The 22,101-nt window shown below is 39.5% G+C and overlaps 2 protein-coding genes across 3 annotated transcripts; both read left to right on the forward strand.

Annotated features, from left to right (window-relative positions):
* The first annotated feature begins 1,725 nt into the window (after positions 1-1,725).
* On the forward strand, positions 1,726-11,590 carry exosc10 (exosome component 10). 2 transcript variants are annotated; one of them, XM_008413429.2, is made up of 25 exons: positions 1,726-1,941; positions 2,743-2,879; positions 3,163-3,286; positions 3,395-3,499; positions 3,741-3,900; positions 3,985-4,093; positions 4,173-4,248; positions 4,425-4,535; positions 4,683-4,826; positions 5,716-5,906; positions 6,544-6,700; positions 7,109-7,257; positions 7,393-7,443; positions 7,528-7,639; positions 7,748-7,795; positions 7,871-7,946; positions 8,033-8,142; positions 8,494-8,586; positions 8,690-8,758; positions 8,842-8,947; positions 9,032-9,105; positions 10,734-10,911; positions 11,025-11,089; positions 11,185-11,264; positions 11,348-11,590. In XM_008413429.2, the coding sequence occupies exons 1-25, from the start codon at positions 1,816-1,818 to the stop codon at positions 11,376-11,378; spliced, it is 2,682 nt and encodes an 893-aa protein (XP_008411651.1). In that variant the 5' UTR covers positions 1,726-1,815; the 3' UTR covers positions 11,379-11,590. The 2 variants fall into 2 exon arrangements, with proteins under 2 accessions (XP_008411651.1, XP_008411652.1); XM_008413430.3 differs by having other exon boundaries at positions 1,727-1,941; positions 11,188-11,264.
* A 1,299-nt stretch (positions 11,591-12,889) lies between these two features.
* Positions 12,890-18,015, forward strand: srm (spermidine synthase). The gene is made up of 8 exons (XM_008413428.3): positions 12,890-13,275; positions 13,530-13,650; positions 13,743-13,835; positions 14,403-14,556; positions 14,652-14,735; positions 15,293-15,438; positions 15,550-15,672; positions 16,995-18,015. Exons 1-8 carry the CDS (start codon positions 13,145-13,147, stop codon positions 17,010-17,012), a joined length of 870 nt encoding a protein of 289 aa, XP_008411650.1. The 5' UTR covers positions 12,890-13,144; the 3' UTR covers positions 17,013-18,015.
* The last annotated feature ends 4,086 nt before the right edge of the window (positions 18,016-22,101 follow it).

The following is a 22,101-nucleotide window of genomic DNA, read 5'->3' on the forward strand; positions in this document are numbered from 1 at the left end:
TTTTAGCATCAGCAGTTTTAGTGTCTTACTGCAGGAGGAATTTAAGTAGAGCCTTGGGGTGCCATGGCACCTATAAAATGGATGATATTATTAAAAAAGCTAATAAATGGGGGTAAAAGGCTGCAGTAATATCCTCTTCACTGGATAAGGAAAACAGTCCATAAAAGTTTTCGCTTGAAACATTAATTGTATCATTATTAGGATCATTGTCAAAAGAAATTTGAGTGTAATTCCACATCCAGTATTTTCCAAGAACACACAGTCTAAACCTTAAAGTGTCAAGCTTTAGGCCTCGTGCAACTCTGTCTCTTTCACTAGATCTGGTTTATTTGTGAATTCGTGAACTTCAGAGAGTTTCCACCGAAACAACAAAATGACACGGAAAGCTGCTGCGAGGTATTGATCGAACCAGTGTTGCAGAGATGCTTTTAAGATAATAAGAAAGAGAGGACCTTGTGAAGAGATCGATCCGAATGGGAAGTGAAGAAAAGAGAGGTTTCTCCCCACAGATCATTTATAATGAGCTGCTGTGTCAATACTTTGGCTCTTCACATGCTATCGACCCATTGGACCACTACACTGGGCTCTGCGTGGTTGATGTTAACACAAAGAGAGATGAAAGGTTTACAATGAGTATTTTCACGTCGTAGCGCAACACCACAAAACGCTTTAAATTCAGATATGGTCAGGACATATTTCATATAGAGATGCTTGTGAATGCATATTTGGTGCATATTGGTTCTCCCACTGCAGCAACTGCTGCCCCGTGGTTACCACAGATTGAAAATGTCCACACTGCCCCCTAATGGTGGTAGCGCACTGGTGCATCGTTCTCTGCCAAGGTGGAGGAGATGAGGCAACACAGAGAAGATGTTGCTGTGTCTGCAGTGTCGCTGCATTGGATGGATGCACTGCTGACGAGCGCCTGCTTCTGCAGGATTTGTAGCCAGAAGTAATTAAGATTCTGAACAGAATTTAGTCCACATTGCAAAAGGCATCTGAAGATACTCTAGATGTGAACCGTCACATAATGGTGGTTTTCTTGTTTGGGGTGTTTTTTTTTTTTTAAATTGCACGAGTACCTCTGCAAATATTTATTGTGGCACACCTTCAGTTAAGCCCACCAGCCACCACTGCACCCCTGGCTCACTGTTAAGAAAGATCATTCTTATTCCTTCTCAGTTTTATTCTTCTTATTATTATTGATTTATTTATTTATTCCGTAATTTACCCGCCTTTAAGTTTGTGTTCACCAGTAACTCGAAACATTCTGTTACTCACTTTATTAACAAACTGTGAACATGTGCATCAAAAGTTTTCTCAGCTCAGATGCAAGCAGAAGAAATAATTTAATTAGCTGTGACTCATGACCCTGTACCTTTCTGACCATAACGATTCCCTTATTTTGTGAACTACTGGTGTGGTGTGCTCGTTGCAGAACATTATGTTAATTTATTTTAGCTTAAATTTAAATAAAAGTACTGGTGACTAAAACTGTACAATGCTCTCAATGCTATTTGTTGAATTTAAACTGCGATGTAGATGAACAAGTCAGATGTTAAGGTCTATTAGACAGACACAATTTATTATATATATATATATATATATATATATATATATATATATATATATATATATATATATATATATATATATATATATATATATATAACAGGATAACAGGGTGATTTTGCATTTAGTTCCTCCACAGACAGAGGGCGCTGTAGTTCCTCTACCGGTCTTCAGCTCGTCTCCGAAGAAAAACTCACGAAAGGGACTGCTTCCTGTGGCACGCATGTACACAGCACTGTTTAGATGATGAAAACCTCCAAGAAGAAGGAATCCACTAACAGTGGCTCCCGGGATGATAATCCAGGCGCCAACAGAGAAGAGGAAAGTGAGCTTTGTCCTGGCTTTAAAGACGTAGACGCCTTCGTTAAAGTGAGTCTGAACCAGACATGTTTTCTCCTGGGAAAGAGGACAACGTGGAGGAGGAGCCCGTGTTAGCTCAGCTATGTGCTGCTGCTAGTCTACTCGCTTCTTAAGAAAATCTCTTATCACATGACAAACTATCTAAATGTGACTTAATCACATTACCCCAATGGTGCTTGACCTGAGTTTGGTGTAGCTGATACTTCGTTAGTCAAAGTTCTTGTTAAATATCTCTTTGCAGTGTGAGGTTACCTTAAAGTTCAAGATTATACTAATTATAAACACCTATATATGTTCTTTTAACTGACAGTTTAAATGTTCAGGTCAAAGGTGGAATTTATAGTCAAGCAAAAAGTTTGTTAGTTAATGTCTTTAAGTAGCCACGTAACAGGAAAAAATAAAAAACAATACTGCATAGTTATCTTAGAACTGGCCTAATGCCAGTTTAACTGTCCATCATTTTAAAACTCTATCCCCCCTCCTACCCTAGCAAGATCAACTTGGTACAGATTAAAGTATAGCTTTAAGCTTCTTCAAGTTAAATCACCTATTTTAAAATAAAATACTTTGGCAGTAAACAGTCTAGTAAAAAGGTTTGGCTACAAACAAATGTCAAAGCTGGTATTAAAATAATAGGTATTTAAAAAAGTAGTTAACACCATGGTCCAGAAACTGCCATAAGCTAACATTTTCTTCCAGTTGTCTTTGGATAAAAAAAATAATGATAATTTCGGACATTTTCTTAATCACCACTTTGATTATATCACAAATGTTCTTTAAGATGAGTTTCTCCTCTTGTCTTCTCTCCAGTATGGTTTGGGGTCTGTGTTATCAGCCACTAAAGCCTCAGCTGGTTTGCCTCAAGCAGGAGATGAATATGATTTCTACCGGAGCTTTCCAGGCTTCCAGGAGTTCTGTGAGAGTCAAGGAGACGAGCTTCTGCACTGGTAAGTGTTTAGTTAAGATTCCTTCAAGGACAACACCTTTTCTTTAATTTATTAAGCTACATGTAAGTTATGCTATTGTTATGCTATGATTACTTTTGCCAGAGCCTGCACATACTGTCCTCCATTATTATTTTTTCCTAGCTTACATTCATATTCTCCTCAACTTGAATGAACTTGTATGAATAGACTTGTCTTTTGAAGCTTTATGTCAAATATATACCTCTCTGTATAAAAAACCAGCCTGGATAACAAGAGCTATTGATCATTTTGTCTTTGTGTTTAGCATGAGTCAGATCATGCAGCATCATGGCTGCAGGTCTCACATAAGAGACCGGAACAAGCTCACCGGGCTGGAGGAGAGGTTTGACTTGGTTGTGGACTCAAACGATGTTATTCTTGAAAGAGCGGTAAGAGATTCATCGAGGGAACTGTTTTTAATTAAAACTCCAGGCATTTTTATTATTATTATTTATATTTTTTTGCAAACCAACCGAGCTCTGCTACGCAACTTTCAGGGGATTCTCCTCGACGAAGCCGACGGGGTAAACAGGACCCAGAATCCCGTTATGCCTGCCGGGTTTCAGCCTCCAAAAATTGTTGTGTCCAGCTGGAATCGCAAGGTGAGATAACCGACCTGTCGGCTTCTCTTGCCGCCGTTTCAGCGACGGTTTTGACCCAAATCTAGCATTGCGTGTCCCAATCCAGACATCTAATCCAGGGGAGTCGAACTAGAGTTCTCCATCAGAGGTGTCTTCTAACACCTAGATATGCTCCAAGTCCAATACGCTTGAGTCAAATAGCTGAATTACCATAATGTTGACTTTGGTGCCTAACACCTTTTTTTTTGTTTCATTTTCCCAGGGTTCCAGCTCTGGCAGCCGATCGGAGACGTTCCGACTCCTCCACGCCAAGAACGTTGCGAGGCCCCAACTGAAATTTAAGGAGAAAGTTGACAACAGCAATACGCCTTTCGTCCCCAAGATCTTCATCAAGCCGAATGCGCTGAAGCCACTTCCGTCATGTATGCCAAGCCTTTTTACCTTCATAAGCGTCGTTTCACCCTCCCCGACATTTTCTGAGCGGATGACTTTTCTCCCAACTGCAGATTTCTCAAACAAGCAAATACGCAAAGAGAGGCCAGAGGACCTCGACGTCCCGGCTGCCCTGGCCGACTTTATCCACCAGCAGAGAACTCAGGAACACGTAGAAGACATGTAAGTCTCGTGCCGTTGTGTAACGTGAACGTTGTTGTGCTCTATCTCTTTGCTAAAGTAACGGTTTGGCTTCGTGTAGGTTTGCACATCCATACCAGTATGAACTGGACCATCTCACCATACCAGAAAGGTTACTGTCCAAGCCGGAGCCTCAGGTAACGCGGTCAGATGTAGTCATTATGTAACCCATCTTTTTAAAAAAATATATTATTTAATCAATTGCAACTACAGTTTTTTTTTTCATTATTTGGTTTAGTACAGTTACTTCTTGACTTAAAAGTGGATTTAGCTGCATATTTTCACTGACGTTTCATCTACTTTTGTGTCGTAGATGTACAGGCCGATGGCCGAGACCAAGCTTTCCATTATCGACTCACTGGAGGAGCTGGTCGCTCTGAATGGGAAGCTGTGCCAATTGGCTGAATTTGCAGTGGATCTCGAGGTATGAGGATGATTTTGAATTCAAATCAAAATAAAAGGAACAGAACTCGAACCACAGAAAGCCACGTTATTAGGTCTTATGTAATTAATGCTTTTAGAGTTTTTTTTTTTTTTTTTTTGAACATTTTATTGTTTTGTCTCACGGCAGCACCATTCCTACCGGAGCTTCCTCGGCATCACCTGCCTGATGCAGATCTCCACCAGAGAGGAGGACTTCATCATCGACACTCTGGAGCTCCGCGGCGAAATGCACATCCTGAACGAGGCGTTCACTGACCCGACTATCGTAAAAGTAAAGGAACGACTCCTGCTGCATGCTGCCTGACAGTATAAAAATACACGACAAAGTCGGTGTAGTTACAGCAGCTTCTTAACTCTTTAAAGTTTTGTTTCTTGGTATAGTTTATAGAGAATTTATCATAGAGGCTCATATACTGCATCAGCGTATTGTTGAGAAATTGCACTGACCCCTGCTGGTCGGCTTGTTTGGAGCTGTGGGATTTAATATTTTATTTGAAAGAAGGATTAGCATAAAGCTTGAGCCCTTATTTACATTTTTATAAAAAAAAATTCTCTCTTGGGTTAAGTCCAGATGTAGTTTTCTGCGTTTACTTCCTGGTGTTTTGTGTTCTTACCGTTGTGTTTCTGAACCGCATTATTTTATTAGACGCCCACGGCTCTCTTGGAGGAACGCTTTTAAATATTTTTGCCATGTTTTATGCCAGGCCAGCTCAGCAATCTGAGCAAACTGGCCTTTTCCCAGACGGAGTCTTTTGTTGCTGCGAGAAATCACTTTGACTAATAATATTTGAAATATTAAAACCAAAGTGAAACGGATCATCTTTCTAATCTTCCCAAGCTGAAAAGAGCAGTCAGAAGTTGTAATTGACATTATTTTAACTATAAAGCTCCGACTTTGTGTGATGCTCTCTCTGTGAGAGTAGTCCTATTCAGACAAGTCTGATGAAGTTGGCAGGTGTCTTGTGATGTGTGGGAGCCAACATGATTCACACTCAGCGGGGGACACCTTTGGAAACAGTGTGCTGCGTGGGCTCATACTGCCAGCTGAATTGCCAAAAAGGATCCAAATGGAAAATTCATCATGTAGTCTTCGTTTTTTTTAAACCATTCAAAATGTACTTTTTTTTTTTCTCTTCCCCCACCCCCACCCCCCGACACAGGTTTTTCACGGTGCTGATTCTGATATCGAGTGGCTCCAGAGGGACTTTGGCTTGTACGTTGTCAACCTTTTTGACACCCATCAGGCAAGTCGAGCCCTGAACCTGGCCAGACATTCTCTGGACCATTTACTGAAAAACTTCTGCAACGTGAACTCGGACAAACGCTACCAGCTGGCTGACTGGAGGATTCGGTGGGTTGACAGCTGGAGCCAATTATCTATTTAAAGTTTTGTTTGTTTGTTTGTCTTTTTTTTAAACCGAAGTTCTTTTTAACTTACAATTATTGTTCGTTGCAAAAGTATTCAACTCCCCAAATTCTACCACTTACACCAGCAGACATCATTGTAATTTATTGGGATTATTTCCATATGACACACAAACAGAAAGTGATGACGATGTGAAGTTGTGGAAAGTGTGGCAGGCATTTGTGTTCAGCCCCCCTTTTCCTTTCCTGTCTTCAAATAAAATTCAGCGCAGATAATCATGAAGTGTTAGTTGTGTTCTACAGAAAACTGATCTTTATTCAGTGGTGACAGGAATTTATTAATTTGAAGAAAGTCCAGTCAGAAGTCCAGTTTTAAAATCTATGCAGGTTAAAAAAAATGAAGCAACTCGGTGAGACAGAATATAAATAATTTGAGATTTTCTCTTGGATAGAAAGTCTAAAATCCTGCTACGTTTGCGGCCGACGCACGAACGAGTGTGAATACCGTTGCAACGCTTTGCATTTCAAGTTGGAGTTTTTTACGCATTTCTTTTTTAACATTACTTTAAAAAAAAATTAAAAATAAAAACATGGAGAGAAATTAAACATGCATTGTGTTGCAGCCCCTTGCCAGAAGAGATGATCGAATATGCTCGAGCCGACACGCACTATCTCCTCTACATCTACGACTGCATGAGGGCGCAGCTGTTGGAGTCGAACCACGGCCAGCCGGGCCTGTTGCAGTGCGTCTGGAACAAAAGCAAAGACGTTTCGCTGAAGGTTTGCCTCACGTCTCATCCATCTATCCATCCAGCCATCCATCCATTTTCTTTACACCCTTGTCCCTTAGTGGGGTCAGGAGGGTTGCTAGTGCCAATCATTTAGATGTTTTCCTGCGATTGAAGCTGGTTCATTTGCATCGAAGCGTCACCGGCTTGTGATGCCGGTGACTCATCACAAGCCGTAAATTGAGTTATTTAATAACTCAGTGGAGGCGTGGGTAACGGCAAGCATCAAGAGACGCAGCGCAGATGACTAATTGGTCTTTTCATTAGCATTTTTAAATTTAAATTACAAACAACTCTCTTCTTTTATTTTCAAACAATTTTTTTAAATGCCGTGTTGTAATGTCCTTCATTACCTCTTGTCACGTTTTGCCGTGCCGACCTCCTCTCCCTCTACCGACAGAAATACGTGAAGCCGATCTTCACCGAGGAGTCGTATTTAGAGCTGCAGAGGAAGCAGAAAAGGTCTTTTAACACCCAGCAGCTCACCACATTCAGGCTGCTGTACGCCTGGAGAGACAAGCTGGCCAGGCAGGAAGATGAAAGCACCGGGTAGGCTGTGTGAATTCACTTGACCCCGCTGTTCTAGAAATGTCCCGGTTCCATTTTTATATGTGAATCTACTTATTTGAGCCCACTTTTTTTTTTTTTTTTGTCACGTTTTCATGGCCGCTTGTTTACTTTCAGATACGTCCTCCCCACTCATATGATGATCAAAATATCCGAAGAGCTGCCCAAGTAAGACCCATCCCATTTATAAAGCATTTTAATGTGTCATGTATTTCTCCTTTTGATTTTATTTTTTGTCATTTAACTCCTCAGAGAGCCGCAGGGCATCATCGCCTGCTGTAACCCCGTCCCGCCGCTGCTGAGGCAGCAGGTCAACGAGCTCCACCTGTTGGTGCAGCAAGGCAGGGAAATGCCGCTCCTGAAGGTAAGGAGAGATTTGACGGCGGCGCGGCTTGAGCTGCCCCTCACCGCGCCAGCCAGCCGGCGTCACGTCCACATTTAACTTTGGAATTATTCCACTTTATTCTCACAGGCCGAGATGGCGGCTCAGAAGAAGAAAGGACTCACAACCATCAAAAAGGTTGGTTGGAGACGTTTTGGTAGATGGCGACCGGTTTGGCGTTGGTTGGGTTAATAAATGATTTTCTGTATCCAGGCAGAAGTCCCGTTGTTTGGTCCACATGATACGTCCAGGGGGTCTGAGAGCGGACACCCTCAGCTCGTTGCTGATGGTAAGCTTGATTGTTGCACTTTAAAAAAAAAAAAGAAAAAATCATAAGGGACTATTGTTTTCATTGAATAATTTGTCAATTTTCAGAAGTCTCAGTGAAACGAGGAGTCCTGTTCTCAGAGGAGGATCACAAAATGGATGTTGATGAGCAGAAAATAAGCTCCTTGTTAGCTCCAGCTAAAATCACCTTGTTTCAGGTAAATGCAACACCTTACAAAGGTGTTTGTACCCGTTAGCATTTCTTTTACAAATAAAAAAAAATGTGGCATGTGCCTTCTGAGCCAGAAATTTGTAGAACTTAACATTTAGGGGGTGGGGGGTTTGTTTGTTTTGTTTTCTTTGATCAAAGTGCAATACTTTGGGTTTTTCTGTTAGACATAATCAAGATAAAAAGCGTTGCTGTCCATGGCGGTATTATGACAAAATCTAAAAGATTTCAATAGTCCCTTCCAACTCCCTTCTGATGGTTTTAGAAGGGAGCTGTATTCAGCTGCTCTGTTTGTAAACGGCCTTACAGTTTTTTATTAGAAGTCTTCTTTCTTTCAAAGGAACTGGAAACTCCTGCTGGCCAAAGATCCCTCTCCGTAGCTCGGACGAAAGCCAGGAGTATCATCGAGTCTTTTGAAAATCCTTTCAGAATGGTAAAATCAAATAAAACATCAGGCCTCTGAATTATTTCTGACTTTCATCACGCTATTTTAATTCCTTCTGTTTTTTGGGGGGGTTTTTTCTTCGAAACCTCAGTATCTGCCCTCCACCGGCGCGCACGTCAACAAAAACGCCAAGTTTGACCCGTCTTCAAAGATATTCGAGGTAATCCGAGCCCCTCTGCTGTGGCTGCCGTGTTTTCCTTTTTATTGAGTTGTTGTCATAGGTTTGCTTTGTTGCCCGAACAGATCAGCAAGAGATGGAAACTGCAGAGTGCTGAGCAGCAGCAGAAAGAGATGGAGGTCAAGAAGAAATCAAAGGAAGAAGCAAAGCAAAAAGCAAAGAAATTGTCAGGTAAAACGGGATCTAATTATCTCTGAGGTAACTGCTTTTTTGCTGAATTTTTTCTGAATTCGTTTTTTTTTTTTTTCCTTACAGAGGAAAGAACCAAGGCTAAACAGAGCTATCAGGAGTCTCTGCGGAACATCGCCTCCGTTCGCCAGCAAGCAGCAGTAAGCCATTCGCTCTGCTGTCTTTTCCGTTTTCTCTGGTAAAAGTTTGATGAGAAAGTCAAGTTCCATGTTGCCAGCAAGTCTGGCGCCGCATTTTAAGGAGAGCGCTTTAACAGTCAGTTTAACCCCGTGAGGTGGCCTTCAACCCCCCCCTCACACACACACACACACACCTGGCTTTCCAGCACTGTGACTGACAAGCAGGTGAACTACATCTGCCAGCCTGCAGCGGCAGCATAGTTTTTTTTTTTTTATTTATATTTGTGTGTCTGTCACTCTTCCCCTTTGCCTGGGGAAGAGTAAGCGCACAGTGTGTGGGATTTGCAGTGCCGAAGACATTTTTTATTTATTTTTTTTCTCATCATGCGTTTCTTCCCTACTGAGGAGAAATGGGAGCTTCTTTCTCCTCTGAAGCCGCCCTGCTGTTAGATCGCTCTCTCTCTGAGGGTATTACATGATACCCGCTGAGTTACTCATAAACAAGCTTTCCTTCATGTTCCGTTTTATCTGCGCTCTTCACTTCGTATAAAAGGTGAGCTCGAATAAAAGGAGGTCACGCCCTTTGATTTCCGCATGTCTTCCTGCCAGCTTTACTGTTTCTCTCCTCCAGGAGGAAAAGCATGCAGGAGGGATGAGTGCCAAAGTTATTCTGTCTGCAATGATGAGAGAGAGAGAGAGAGAGAAAGAGAAAGTGTCCCTCCATGGCGGCTTGTTAGCGCTGTCTGGTGGCATGGATCATAGTCAGAGATATTGGCAGGAACTCTGCAAAAAGTAGCAGCCATCCACCTGCCAACTGCAGAGAAATATTGGCTGTGATGTTAGCAAATTGTCACTTTCAGATGGCCCTTTGGCAGCAAAGATTTTTTTTTTTCTTTGTCTAATTAGGATTTTATTTCAAAAGAGATTTTACTTTTTTCTGAGTAGCATTGCATTAACACTGACAGATTACATCACCATTATTTGTTCTGCATTCAAACAGAATTAAAAAGCATGAAGCAGTCATCTAGATGTAAACGCATATCCAGTTCACATACAACTATATTATGACAACTACATAAAGATAGCTTTTCAAATATGAAAATAAATTTGTTAAAATCTATTCATTTTTGGGGTTTTTGTTTTATATTTTTTGTTTTATATGGATTAATAGAAGAGGAAGAGGAAGATTTGCCATTCATGTGATGTTAGCCCTTTGTTTGCCATTTGATGACCCAAACATCCTTTTTGAGGGTTTTTTTTTCTTTTTTTGTATGAATCTCAAATATATTTGATCATCCTTTGCTTAGGTTGCCAAAACATGGCCTGAATTAATTCTATGTTGATTACAGATTCTTTAAACGTTTCAGAAATATCCAAACTGTACTTTGTTCTGTTTGTGAACATGGAAAAAACATCTTTGGATTTTTTTTTTCATAATCCCTTGTTTATTAAAAAAAAATCATCTGGCAAAATGATAATTGAAAATTAGAAAAATATCGTTTTACATGTCCAACGAAGTGCCATACTCGCAATATTTATCATTTGACTCAAGCGATTGTTAACGTAGATAACGTTGATGTTTTTTTGGAAAACAAACCAAGTTCTTTTACTTTAATTTGTTTCTGACCAATGTTTTTTTTTTTTTTCAGAATTCAAAAGATGGTGGAAGGAAAAAAGCGAGGGGGGGCAGCGAGGTTGGAGAGACGACTCCCAAACCGAGTAAGAAGCTGATGAAATCAGCAGAGAAATCCCAGAAGACCGAACCTCCTCCTGAAGAAACCTTCAAACCCTTTGACTACGCTCAGTCAGATCTTAAAGTTTTTGATGGTAGGCTTATTTGATCGTGTCTTTTTATCCTTTTGAAAGTGCCACATCCTAATTTTAATCCAAATTCCAGTGATGCTCAGTGTGAACAGACAGTTTCCTGCTCTCCTTTACAGGCTCCAAAGCCAAGGACAGCACGCAGTTTGATCCAAATCGACAAGCTCAGGATTTTAGGAAAAAGGTGCGTTTGTGGTTTGCTTAGCCGCACAAAAGCCAATTTTACAAAAAAAAATATTTTCTTCATGATCCCTAATATATTTAACTCTTTTTATCCAGCAGAAATTTCCTCAAGGACAAAAAAACAACTTATCTACAGGAAACAGAAGCATGTCGTACATGAAGGGCAAATCAGAAAGGTGAACATTGAGAACAGTAAAGTTTCTTTGTTTCTGAATTTTCAGATATATTCCATGCTAAATATTCTGTTTAATACCTACAGGGGGTTCCGGCATAACTGGCCCAAGAGATAGACTCTACATGTTTCCTCATTGTTTTAAATCACCTGGATTACGTGCATTTTCCCTTCTTTTTTTTGTTTTTTGTTTTTTTTTCCTTATCACAAGAGAAGCCCAGTTGTTCAGAACTGATCCATTTTTGAAAGTGTTTTTCCTCCACCTCTGATACTGCCCTGTAAATATGTGGAAGCACACAACTCTGTATTAAAGTTGGCTTTAAAAGAAAACAGTCTGTTTTGAGGTTGTGTGTGTGAAATTGAATGTTGATCGGTCATTTAAGACTTCAAAAGCCAGGATGTGAAATATGAATGGCTTATTCCTGTGGAAGTGAGGGGGGCATATTAAAGATGTCACATTTTCAATGCCTAAAAATGATTTTTATGATTGGAATTATTTTATTTAAAAATATTTTTTGACATAGTTGTTTAAATGTTTAAACCTCAGTATCCTCACATTGCACTTTTAAGATGGCAAATTCTTACCAGAAGTTAAGTTTTAAAAGAAATTAGATTGTAATACTTCATAGATTTTTAATTTTTTTTCATATGTATAGCATCCATCTAATTAAACGTTGATTTAGACTTTTTTCCCCCAGGCAAAAGTTGGAACCTTTGATAAAGAAGCCAGAAATTGAGCTTCAGACTGCAGGGTTTACTGGGTGATTCAGAAATTACATTCTGTGTTTCTATAAGTTGCTGACCAGTTCTGGGTTCAACTAAACTGGAGATCAGGAAAAGGTATTTTCAGTGATATATGTGTTTTATCTCTTAGTTTATCTTGCTAATCTAAGCTCAAATTTCTGTGTGAGATGTTGACTGTGGCTGAGCACATTGAGAATCTTATTTAATTATCTTGATAGCCGTGTCCACAGAAGAGAGGTGTAACAATAAGATAAACCATATCATTCGCTTCACAAATGGGTCATATCTGAAAGTCTGAAACGGCTGACTCAAAAAGCAATTCAAATAGGGATTTTTAAAATGACGTGTTGGACAGGAATTCTGATGAGGGTCGATTCCGCCTGTAGCTTGTTGCTGGCTGGATGTAACCTCTGAACCTCCATTACCCTAAACAAATTGGGTAATAGGAAAAAAATAATAATTATTGAATAAAAATTATTGGATAAAGCATTCCTCTGATATGTCTGGGAATTAGTTTTTTAATGGATTGTGTGGTCTGAATTATTTTTATTGTTTTGGATTTGGATTTTAAACCTTGTGTTACATTATTTGTTCTTGTATATGTCCAACTAAAGACACATATATTGGCTATAAATGTTACAATGCCCTTACAAAAATTAACAATGACTGAAATGGACATTTCAGCAGTGGAACACTACATAATTTTACAGCGCATATTAAACACAGTGTTTGGTATATCTTTTTTTTTTTTTACACTAGAAGTTTTTAAAATAGTCTATACACGCATACTAACTGAATATAATCTGTTTATATATATTCAATATAAAAGAACTGGTTCTCCTTGCTGAGCCTAGCCAAATTAATCGGATCACAGAATGCGGTCGGAAGTCCCGTCACTAACGTGGGGCTCCATATAGCAGACAAGGCGGCGACCACGGTGCCTCGTCAAACAAACTACACACTACCCGGCTTTCACTATTGGTTCTCACAATTCCATATGATACGTCAATGCTATCTCATTGGTCGAAATCCAAAGCAGCACGTTTAGATGTCGGGAAACGGCTTTGTAGTCGTAAATTGCTCACGTTGCTGCTCTTCGACTCGCGTTAGTGTTCCTACCTGTGGCTGTGGGAAGCTGTCATGGACCGCATTAAGGACGGGTGGTTCACAGAGTCCTGCGCGATGTGGCCCGGGCAGGCGATGAGCCTGCAGGTGGAGGAGGTTCTCTACCACAAAGAGTCCAAATTTCAAGATGTTATGGTTTTCAAGAGGTGAGTGCTTTAGCTCTTCCATCTGTGGCTAATAGCTGTTAGCTCCAGTCAACCAGCACTGATTGAGAAAGCCCATAGCTCGATCCACTTAGCCGTCAATATATGTTTTGAGTTTTCCCACAAATGTATACATATGAATGATTAAACATGCAGTCTACTATTACGCAGCCAGCTTTCAAATGGGACTTTACTTGGTTGTACGTTACAGGTAATAAAGCCCCCTTTGCCTTATTGCTGTTCTTCCCTTTTTCCAGTAAAACCTATGGAAATGTGTTGGTTCTGGACGGGGTGATCCAGTGCACGGAGAGGGATGAGTTCGCCTATCAAGAAATGATTGCCAACCTTCCCCTGTGCAGCCACCCGGGCCCCAAAAAGGTACCTCCTACTAAGCTGCTGTTGTGCAATCCAGGGAACATGAACTCAGCATTCGTACAGGATTTTCCAGCAGTTTCCTTCTGCGTCTGTAGGTGCTGATCATCGGCGGCGGAGACGGTGGAGTGTTGAGGGAAGTGGTGAAGCACCCGCTGGTGGAGTCCGCAGTTCTCTGCGAGATAGATGAGGTTGGGACCAACAGCACTGACTTCAACGAGCATGACTGACTGTTGAACCTTTTCACGTTTTTGTCATGTTCTTATCACAAACTGCAAAGCACCAACATTTAAGTAGATCATAACGGTAAAATGAAAGGGGGGTGGAAAAATATAACTAGTTAAGAGAGTGGACAAATGTATAATTATGTCAGCAACTATGTGAAAGTATGAGATTTGATGAATTATTAGTCAAGCAAGTTGCCAAGATGGCCTGCCAAAGATCTGCTGTTCAGGTGGGAAAACATGTCAACAAAACATTTGTCAAAAAGAAAGTCCTTTATTATTAGGAAATATTTTAGCATCTCTATTACAATCAAGCAAAAGTGATTTATGAATGGAGGACATGAAGGCAGTTGGTGTGAGAGAAAAAGTTGTATAAGATGGGGTTTAGATGGAGACGGACGCCTCGCTGTGGCGACGCCTAAAGGGAGAAGTTGACGGGAACAAAAGAAGAAGAAGAAGAAGAGTTACAATCATCCAAGAGTTAACAAACTCTGAGAAATCCTCTCATGAAAGCTGACCTTCTCCCCTGTGTAGGATGTCATAGAGGTATCAAAAAAGTACCTCCCAGGAATGGCTAAAGGGTTTTTCAGTCCCAAGATCACCCTCCATGTAGGCGATGGCTTCGAATTCATGAAGAAAAACCAGGATGCCTTTGACATCATTATAACCGACTCCTCGGATCCAGTTGGTGAGTGCTGATTTTCCTTCTTTTCTTCATTTTTTTTTCTTCTTCTACTTTCTAGATTCTAGTCTAATTTCAATTTTGGTGTTTTTGTGTCACAGGACCTGCAGAGAGTCTGTTCAAGGAGTCCTACTATCAGCTAATGAAAGCAGCTTTGAGAAGCGGCGGCATTCTTTGCTCCCAGGGTAAGTTTAAAATAAGGAGTGAAGCAAATTTTTATAACTCCTGACACTTTCAGAAATATTCATACACCTTGTAATTTTCAGTATTTTTAAAAAATTCGAGACATTTTCAGGAAATGTATAATACACCAGATAAACTAGCACATAATTGGGATTGGAAGGTTGGGTTGAGTCAGGAGTTATTAGAAAATGTTTTTTTTTATGGATTTTGCTTTGTTTTTTCTCTATACTGACTACTGAAGACCTACCCAAATAATTTAGAGATTTATAAAATGATTTCAAAACAATGTATTGTTCTCCATTCACTTCTCAGTTAGAAGCTGCTTTTTGTTAGTCGGTAACATGCAGTCTTAATAAAATACACCGAAGCACATTGGGGAATTAAAGAACAAAGAAAACTGGAGTACGAGCTCTTTTTCATGGAGCTGCCTCTGTTTCTTTTTTTATAGGTTTACTTATTTCTGATTTCTACTTGGCCTGCAGTCAGACGATGGCAGACTGAAAGGCCAAGGTTATGAAGGGAGCTTTTTAACTGATCACATTGCCTTTGATATCTACAGGAGAGTGTCAATGGCTCCATTTGCAGCTGATAAAGGAGATGCAAACCTTCTGCAAGACGCTTTTCCCCGTGGTGGACTACGCCTACAGCACAATCCCAACTTATCCAAGCGGCCAAATTGGATTTATGCTCTGCAGTAAAAATCCTGTAAGCAGGCCTCTCCGTTCCCGTTTGTCCCGACTTCCTGATTTTTTAAATTTTTTTTGTAGATGGCTTGTGGTTAAACTATTTCTCAACACGTTTCGACCTGACTTTCAGGAGACAAACTTCCGGGAACCAGTGAAAGCTCTCACTAAAGACGAAATGGAAAGTATGAACCTTAAATATTACAACCCGGATATTCACAAAGCATCCTTCATCCTCCCCGAGTTTGCCAGAAAGGTAAGTTGCAATAATGACTTTGGCAAGAAGTACGACGCCTTGCAGAAACCATCACCAGCTTCCATGTTTTATTGCGATTTCTACAACTCCACAGAAAGTAGGAGGATGATGAATAATTATCAAAAAGGGTTTAAAAGTGAAAATCTGAATGATTTGACATCGTTTTTTTGTTTTTGTTTTGTTTTGTCCCCTTGAAGCAACACCTTGGACAACTTTGTCCCCCTTCAATAAAAAATGTCAGTCTCTTTTACACATCTAGAGACCGACGTTCTTCTTTTCTTTCAAAATGGCTTCATCTCACTTAGAAATGCGAAGGGAATTGTTTGAACATGAGCTTTCACTGGACCTGTGGAACCAGTCTCAGTGGGCTGTGATCTGATCCACTCCATTAGAATCTGGGCTGTGTGTTTAATATCAAAGCTCTACCTCTGGCCCGGGTTCACACCACCGTGGGAGGTCGGTGCGTTCCTGTTGACTAGCCTTATTGTTTTACATGTTGGCCAAAATGTTCAGTATTGAACTCATGTGACCAGAGCACATTTTTCCGCATATTTGCTGTGCCTGGGCTTGTGGCAGACAGAACACAAGACTTTCTTTGGAAGATCTGACCAGATTTGTGCAGAGCGTGACGTAAAAATTCACTTGTCAATAATTCCACCTGAGCTGTGAATCTCTGCAGCTCCTTTAGAGTCACAGTGGGCCTCTTTGCTGCTTCTTTAACTAATGGCCTCCTCCCTAAGTTTATATAAACCAAAATGTCTTGGCAGGTTTGCAGTTGTTCAACCGCCTTTCCATTTTTTTATGGATTGAACAGTGTATGATGAATTATTAGGGTCATTGTATATGAGGGGGATGGCTGCTGATGAGTAAATTTACAGAAAAGACTTGAATATTCTGTCAAAGTTGTACATTTGTGAGAAAAAAAATTTCCCGTGATTAAAGTAAAAAAAAATTCTATTAAATCTCAGACATTGACATTGTAAAGTTAGAATATTTTTTCCTCAAATGTTTGCTGATATATCAGACATTTACAGGAAAAAGTGACAGAACTCTGCTTATTAGTTGGAAAACTTCCAAAAGTAACAGGATTGAATTGCATTTAGCTATTTAAAGTACGACAGGCCAGCAATTTGATTTCACTTTACAGTTATTTACTACTGAAAACTGGTCTTACAAAGTCACCTAAAATACAATATAAGAAAAAAATTCAATGTGTATAGATCATTTTGCAAGGTAGTGTATTTACCGATGCGTGACTCGTGAGTTTTATCATGTTGTTGCCAGTTTTAACTGAGTTATTATTTTTTTTCCATCATTGTCAGGTACTCGGTGAAGCATAACCTGCAACAGAAGACGTGCTTCTCCTCTGCCCCACCCTCAGAACACATGGAAGAAAAAAAATCCCCTCATTCCATGACTTTCCCATCATAGGTCACTGTCACCCAAGAGAGAAAAATCATTTGGTGGGAACCCACTGGATCACTACCCCATCAGTGTTCTTCTCCTTCAGTCTTATGAATCTTTTATTATTTCTTTCTTTTTTTAAACTCCAGTTAATGTCCAACAATTATTTTTAGAGTTGTTTAATGGACTGGACTGACTGGAAGTCCAGTCCAGTCCATGGACTGGACTGACTGGAAGACCATTGTGATATAATCCTGACCTCATTCTCCAACCATGTACTGTCAGACTCTGGATGTTACAGACCATGTAGATATGTAATCTGTGTATGTCGGATGCACATCAGTTGTTTTATTTTTTTAATGTTTGTTCATTGAATAATATGCAGCATCTATATATCACGACTGGGCATTCAGGCCTCTCATCATTCAGTAACACAACAGACCTATAGTGCCTGATATTAGCACTGTGCTATGGATAAAAAAAAAACATTCTGTAGAGTCCTACGCTTAAGCTGTCGGGCCAGTCAGTGTTTGACGAATTTTAGAGTATCACCAACTTGAGAAAAATTACGATTAACTGATGCGCAGCTTTGAACATCAGGTATAAATAAAGCTTTCTATTATGATATTAGAATGTCAGGAGAAAAACAACAACTAAGAATCTAACGGAGGTTCGAAATGCAAGAAGTGGACACCTTTTAAGATTAAATTCGTTATTCAAATTTGGCTTGCAGAATTAGGGGTTTACCTTCTGATAGAATGGCTGCTTTTGTAGTGAATCTGTTCTCCTTACTGCAAGATGCTGATGACCTCTCTCCATGTGGAAATCTTTTAACTGTTGAGTCAACACAATGTTTGTTGAGCCGTGGAGTTGTACATGAGTAATGAATTTGTTTTTATAAGAGTTATGAACTGTAATAAACTGGTGACACAAACTGAAGTTTGAAGGTTTTGTTTCCTAAGGATTTATTTCCTGCCTACTTGCAGGTGTATCTCAAACAGTGATATAATTGAGAAGTCAGTTCATAAAGTGAAACTTGGATTCATGACAGAGTTGCTGTGTATTAGTATATTAACGGAAGAAAGCTGTCCAATTCTTTGATTCCTCGAATCATAAATTATGTCAGAAGCACCAAATTTGTTTTAAACTCTGCTTCCAGAGTCCCATAAACTCTCCTGACTTTCTGATGATCCTTTCCTTTTCATCACCATCTGGAATAGGGTGTTTAATTTCATTTTGGCATTAATAAATCATTTTTGAATTTATATTGTTTGCAAGACTTCCACATATTATACAAGTTTCTCTTTTGGAAATTAGTCAAATACATGAACCTGGAAATACTATTCTCCTTCATCAAGATGCAGCTGTGTTATTCTACATTGCTTCTTGCGCCTAAACATGCACTGAATTTTCATCTGCCAGAAGGTGGCGTTCTTGAATCTGTTCTGGATAAATCTGCTGCTCCTGTTGTGGTTGGGGGTCGGGGGGCTGTGATGGGGAGGAAAAAAAAAAAAATCTTAAAATTTTATATACGGTACCTTTAGGTTCCCGTCCTGATGTGATTTGATTTTGTTTGAAAAGGCCCTGGGCAACATTAAATTGCTCTTTCTTTGTTTTTGAGGTGTCAGGTGTGAATATAACACAATTGCTGCTCAGTTACATCAACCTCAGTGACTGCCGCGTAAGACGCCAGCCTTCATTAGTTTTTCTATTAAAATGTGACCAAGCTGAAACAATAAATTATTTCTGTGGTCGCTTACCAGCATGCTTCTCAGACGCGGTTGCTTGTGTGGTGGTTCTCCACACAGCTCTCTCACAACATGACTTCTGAACTAGTTCTTTATTTGATATTTGTTTTGTTTTTTTAATATGTTGAAAAGAAAAAGTTGGATCGCTCCAACATTTGTTTTATGTAACTATTCCCAGTGCATCTTGATGAAAGCTTGTGGATTCACCTGGATTAGAAAACAAGGACGAACTCTGCAGCACTCCTCTGCAGACGGTTGTTGAGTAGATCTGGTCATGTCGCAAAAAATAAGAGGTATCAATCCCACTTATGCTGTCTGGGAATACCTATATCCGTCATCTTACTGGCTTCTTCTCACTGTTTGAAGACTCTTCTGAGCTTAACCCAACATTTCCTAAAGGCAGGGAGCCGTTGTGGCTTCTTCAAACACACTGAATTGTCAATACTGTAACCGTTTCAATAAGTCAGCTAATTTTTGGTCAAGTGCTCTGGGCTGGGTTCAGATCAGAGGAAAATACCTCCTAAAAACTGTTGTGAAAGCATGACCGACCCATCTGAACATTTCAAACAGGGAGTCCATGTTCCCTGCCAGGGGCAGTCTGGTAAATCCTCAAACTTAATTGTTTTTTTTTTTTTTGTTTTTTGAATAAGTCTCTCAGATACTGCTTCAAAATTACGTAGCATGTTGGTTTAATCTGCTCTACACAAGCAGTTCTTGTTAGTTTACTGCATCACAGTATTTAACAAAACATATTTTGAAGGTATATGGCTTAAGAGGACAATAATGGCATTATTATATGTTAAAGTTCAGGTCAAGGCATTAAGTACATTTACTGTGGGAAAAAAGAGTTTTGAAGAATTTAGTGAGGCTGGTTAATGCGTCTCTCTAACCCACCTCACTAAACACTTAATATGAACAAATACCACTTTGTTGTCAATACATTTTAAAATTGGACCCAAAAAAGTCCCACTGTTTCTGTTCATGATTTGTCATGAAAAAAAGGTATATCTTTCTTCTTTATTTAATTAAAAATATCCATGTCAAAAAATAAATCAAAAGGAAAAAGGCATCTGAACTCAGATTTCTGAGAGGGAAAGACCACAATCTCTAAATCAGCTGTTTTAAAAACTCTTATTTATTTAACCTAAAAGCTAGATTTTTCATGTCTTTACAGGAAATGGTTACTTTAGGCAAGTTTGTGACCCAGTTTGTTGAGTTGAAGAAGAGAATGAGCTTCATCTATTTTCAAAAACCCCCCATTATTTTTAAATATACAGCAGCCTGATCAGACTTCACTGACTTTGTCTTCCTCAGGGCGAAATAAGAAATGGTAAGCTCTAACAGGGTGCTGTTTTATAAATTCAACACAGTGGGTTGCGTTTATGATTTCAATGATTAGAGCACAAATTTGCTCAGTTAAAATAACATTGGTCTTGTTCCTGCTAGCTAACAAATTATTTTTGCTAGCTTTCCTCAGCAGTCACATTTTGGCCAGAAAAGCTGTCCAATGAGTCAATGTAGACATAGCATTCGATGCTGTGATATCTATTAGGTGTGATTGTTGTCAGCCAGATTCTATTCTGAAGAAAAGACGTAGCCTACTAGTCTTTTCATTGACTCTCTGAGCAACCCTGTGAAGAAGAAGCAGGAAGGCTACAGAAAATGATAAATGCATAGTCCCAGTGTGAACGTTAAAATAATTTTTGTGGCATTAGGAACCAATATGCCCGGACTACTCCATTGTGAAAAGGTCTAAGGATATGAACTACTTTGCAGTGTTTCTGAATATTGTCCCATTAACATCTGAATGTTTTTTAATGGAGTCACATGCATCTACATTAGCTTCCATTGCTATTAAAGTTAGCACAAAACACAGGGATAAGCTTTGTTCTCTCCAGAGCGAAATGTGTGTTTGGTAGCGATGCGTCTTGGCAGTAAATCTCAAAGAATCGTCGGAAAGCCTGTTTACTGCCACTGAAACGGTTACACATTTGTCATGAAAATTCATTTGCCATGTCCTCTCTTCCGTTGTCTAACAGCTTTACGTGGAGGAAGTGTAATGATGTGGGGCAACATCTCCTTTCCCAGAAAACCAGTAATTGTAGGCAATTCAAAGCAGGAATATATTAAGATGAGACTGCAACCAGTAGTGATCCCATCCACATCTCAGTACAAGTTCTGACTTACGGGGAAACAGAAAGCTGAAAGTAATCACAACAATCTGTTCTCAGTTTACTGTCTTTTACTTCAGTTTCAGCTTGGGCAGGTAATTGGAGGGGCTCATGAACTCTACCACTCAGTTTTCTTCATATAAACATTGATAATCATAATCAGGCACCACCAGCTGGGAGAACCACCAAAGGTAACCAAATACAACCAGACATCTTGTACCATATAGAACCTGGGCTTTAGAGGAAAGTGTTTGGCCTTTACTTATTAGTGCTGTAACATGCTCCCTGTAAATGTTGTAGACTCTACCTGTCATAATCTTTGGATCGGATTTAGCGTATTTCTTTATATTGAGATTTATTATTCCTTGCTTTACATATCCAGTTTATTCTGCCGTTGTTTATTATTGTCATTTGGGTCTTGCCGTATATGTTAATGTCTTCATGTTGAGTTTCTTACTTAAGTTTGTGTTTTAGTAGTCTGTGCATTTTGGCTTAAGCTCATTATGTTTCCTTTTGGTTTATATATCCTTTTTATCTAGTTCAATTCTCTCTGGGGGGTTTTTTCTGTATAAATCTCAGCAGTTTCTGCATAGTGTCTTATCTCCCTGGTCTCCATGACTGTCTCTCATTTCTAATTAACTCACCTGGCAGCGTCCCAGAAATCAAGCCCCACAGTCCAGCATCCAGTCATGAGGTTCAACAAATAGCTACTTAGCAGTCAGAGCTAATTTATTGTCAAAAGTTTTTATTTTATTATTATTATTCAGCCTGTAAAATCCTTACATAATAAAGAACTAAAAACAGTAAGCCTGCTTTTTTTTTTTTTTCAAAGAATTTCCCCAGGGTTTAATAAAAATACGTTGCTGAGTCTCCTCCGCTTTTAAGCTATAAGCTGAAAAATATGAGTGTAATAAAAAACTGATTTGGTAAAGCTTTCATTAGTTAATGCAGGAAAAGGATTCAGTTAGATCCCAGCACTTCTGGAGGTCTTTTCCTCTGCCATTGTGGAAAAACACCACAACATAAAATATCATAAAATACATGTCAGTAGCAATGGTCAAGCTTCCTTAAAAAATAGCTGGAGATTAATGAGACTGGTTTGTATT

This window comes from Poecilia reticulata, chromosome 7, assembly GCF_904066995.2.
Source record: "Poecilia reticulata chromosome 7, P_reticulata-male-v2, whole genome shotgun sequence".
NCBI lineage: Eukaryota > Metazoa > Chordata > Actinopteri > Cyprinodontiformes > Poeciliidae > Poecilia > Poecilia reticulata.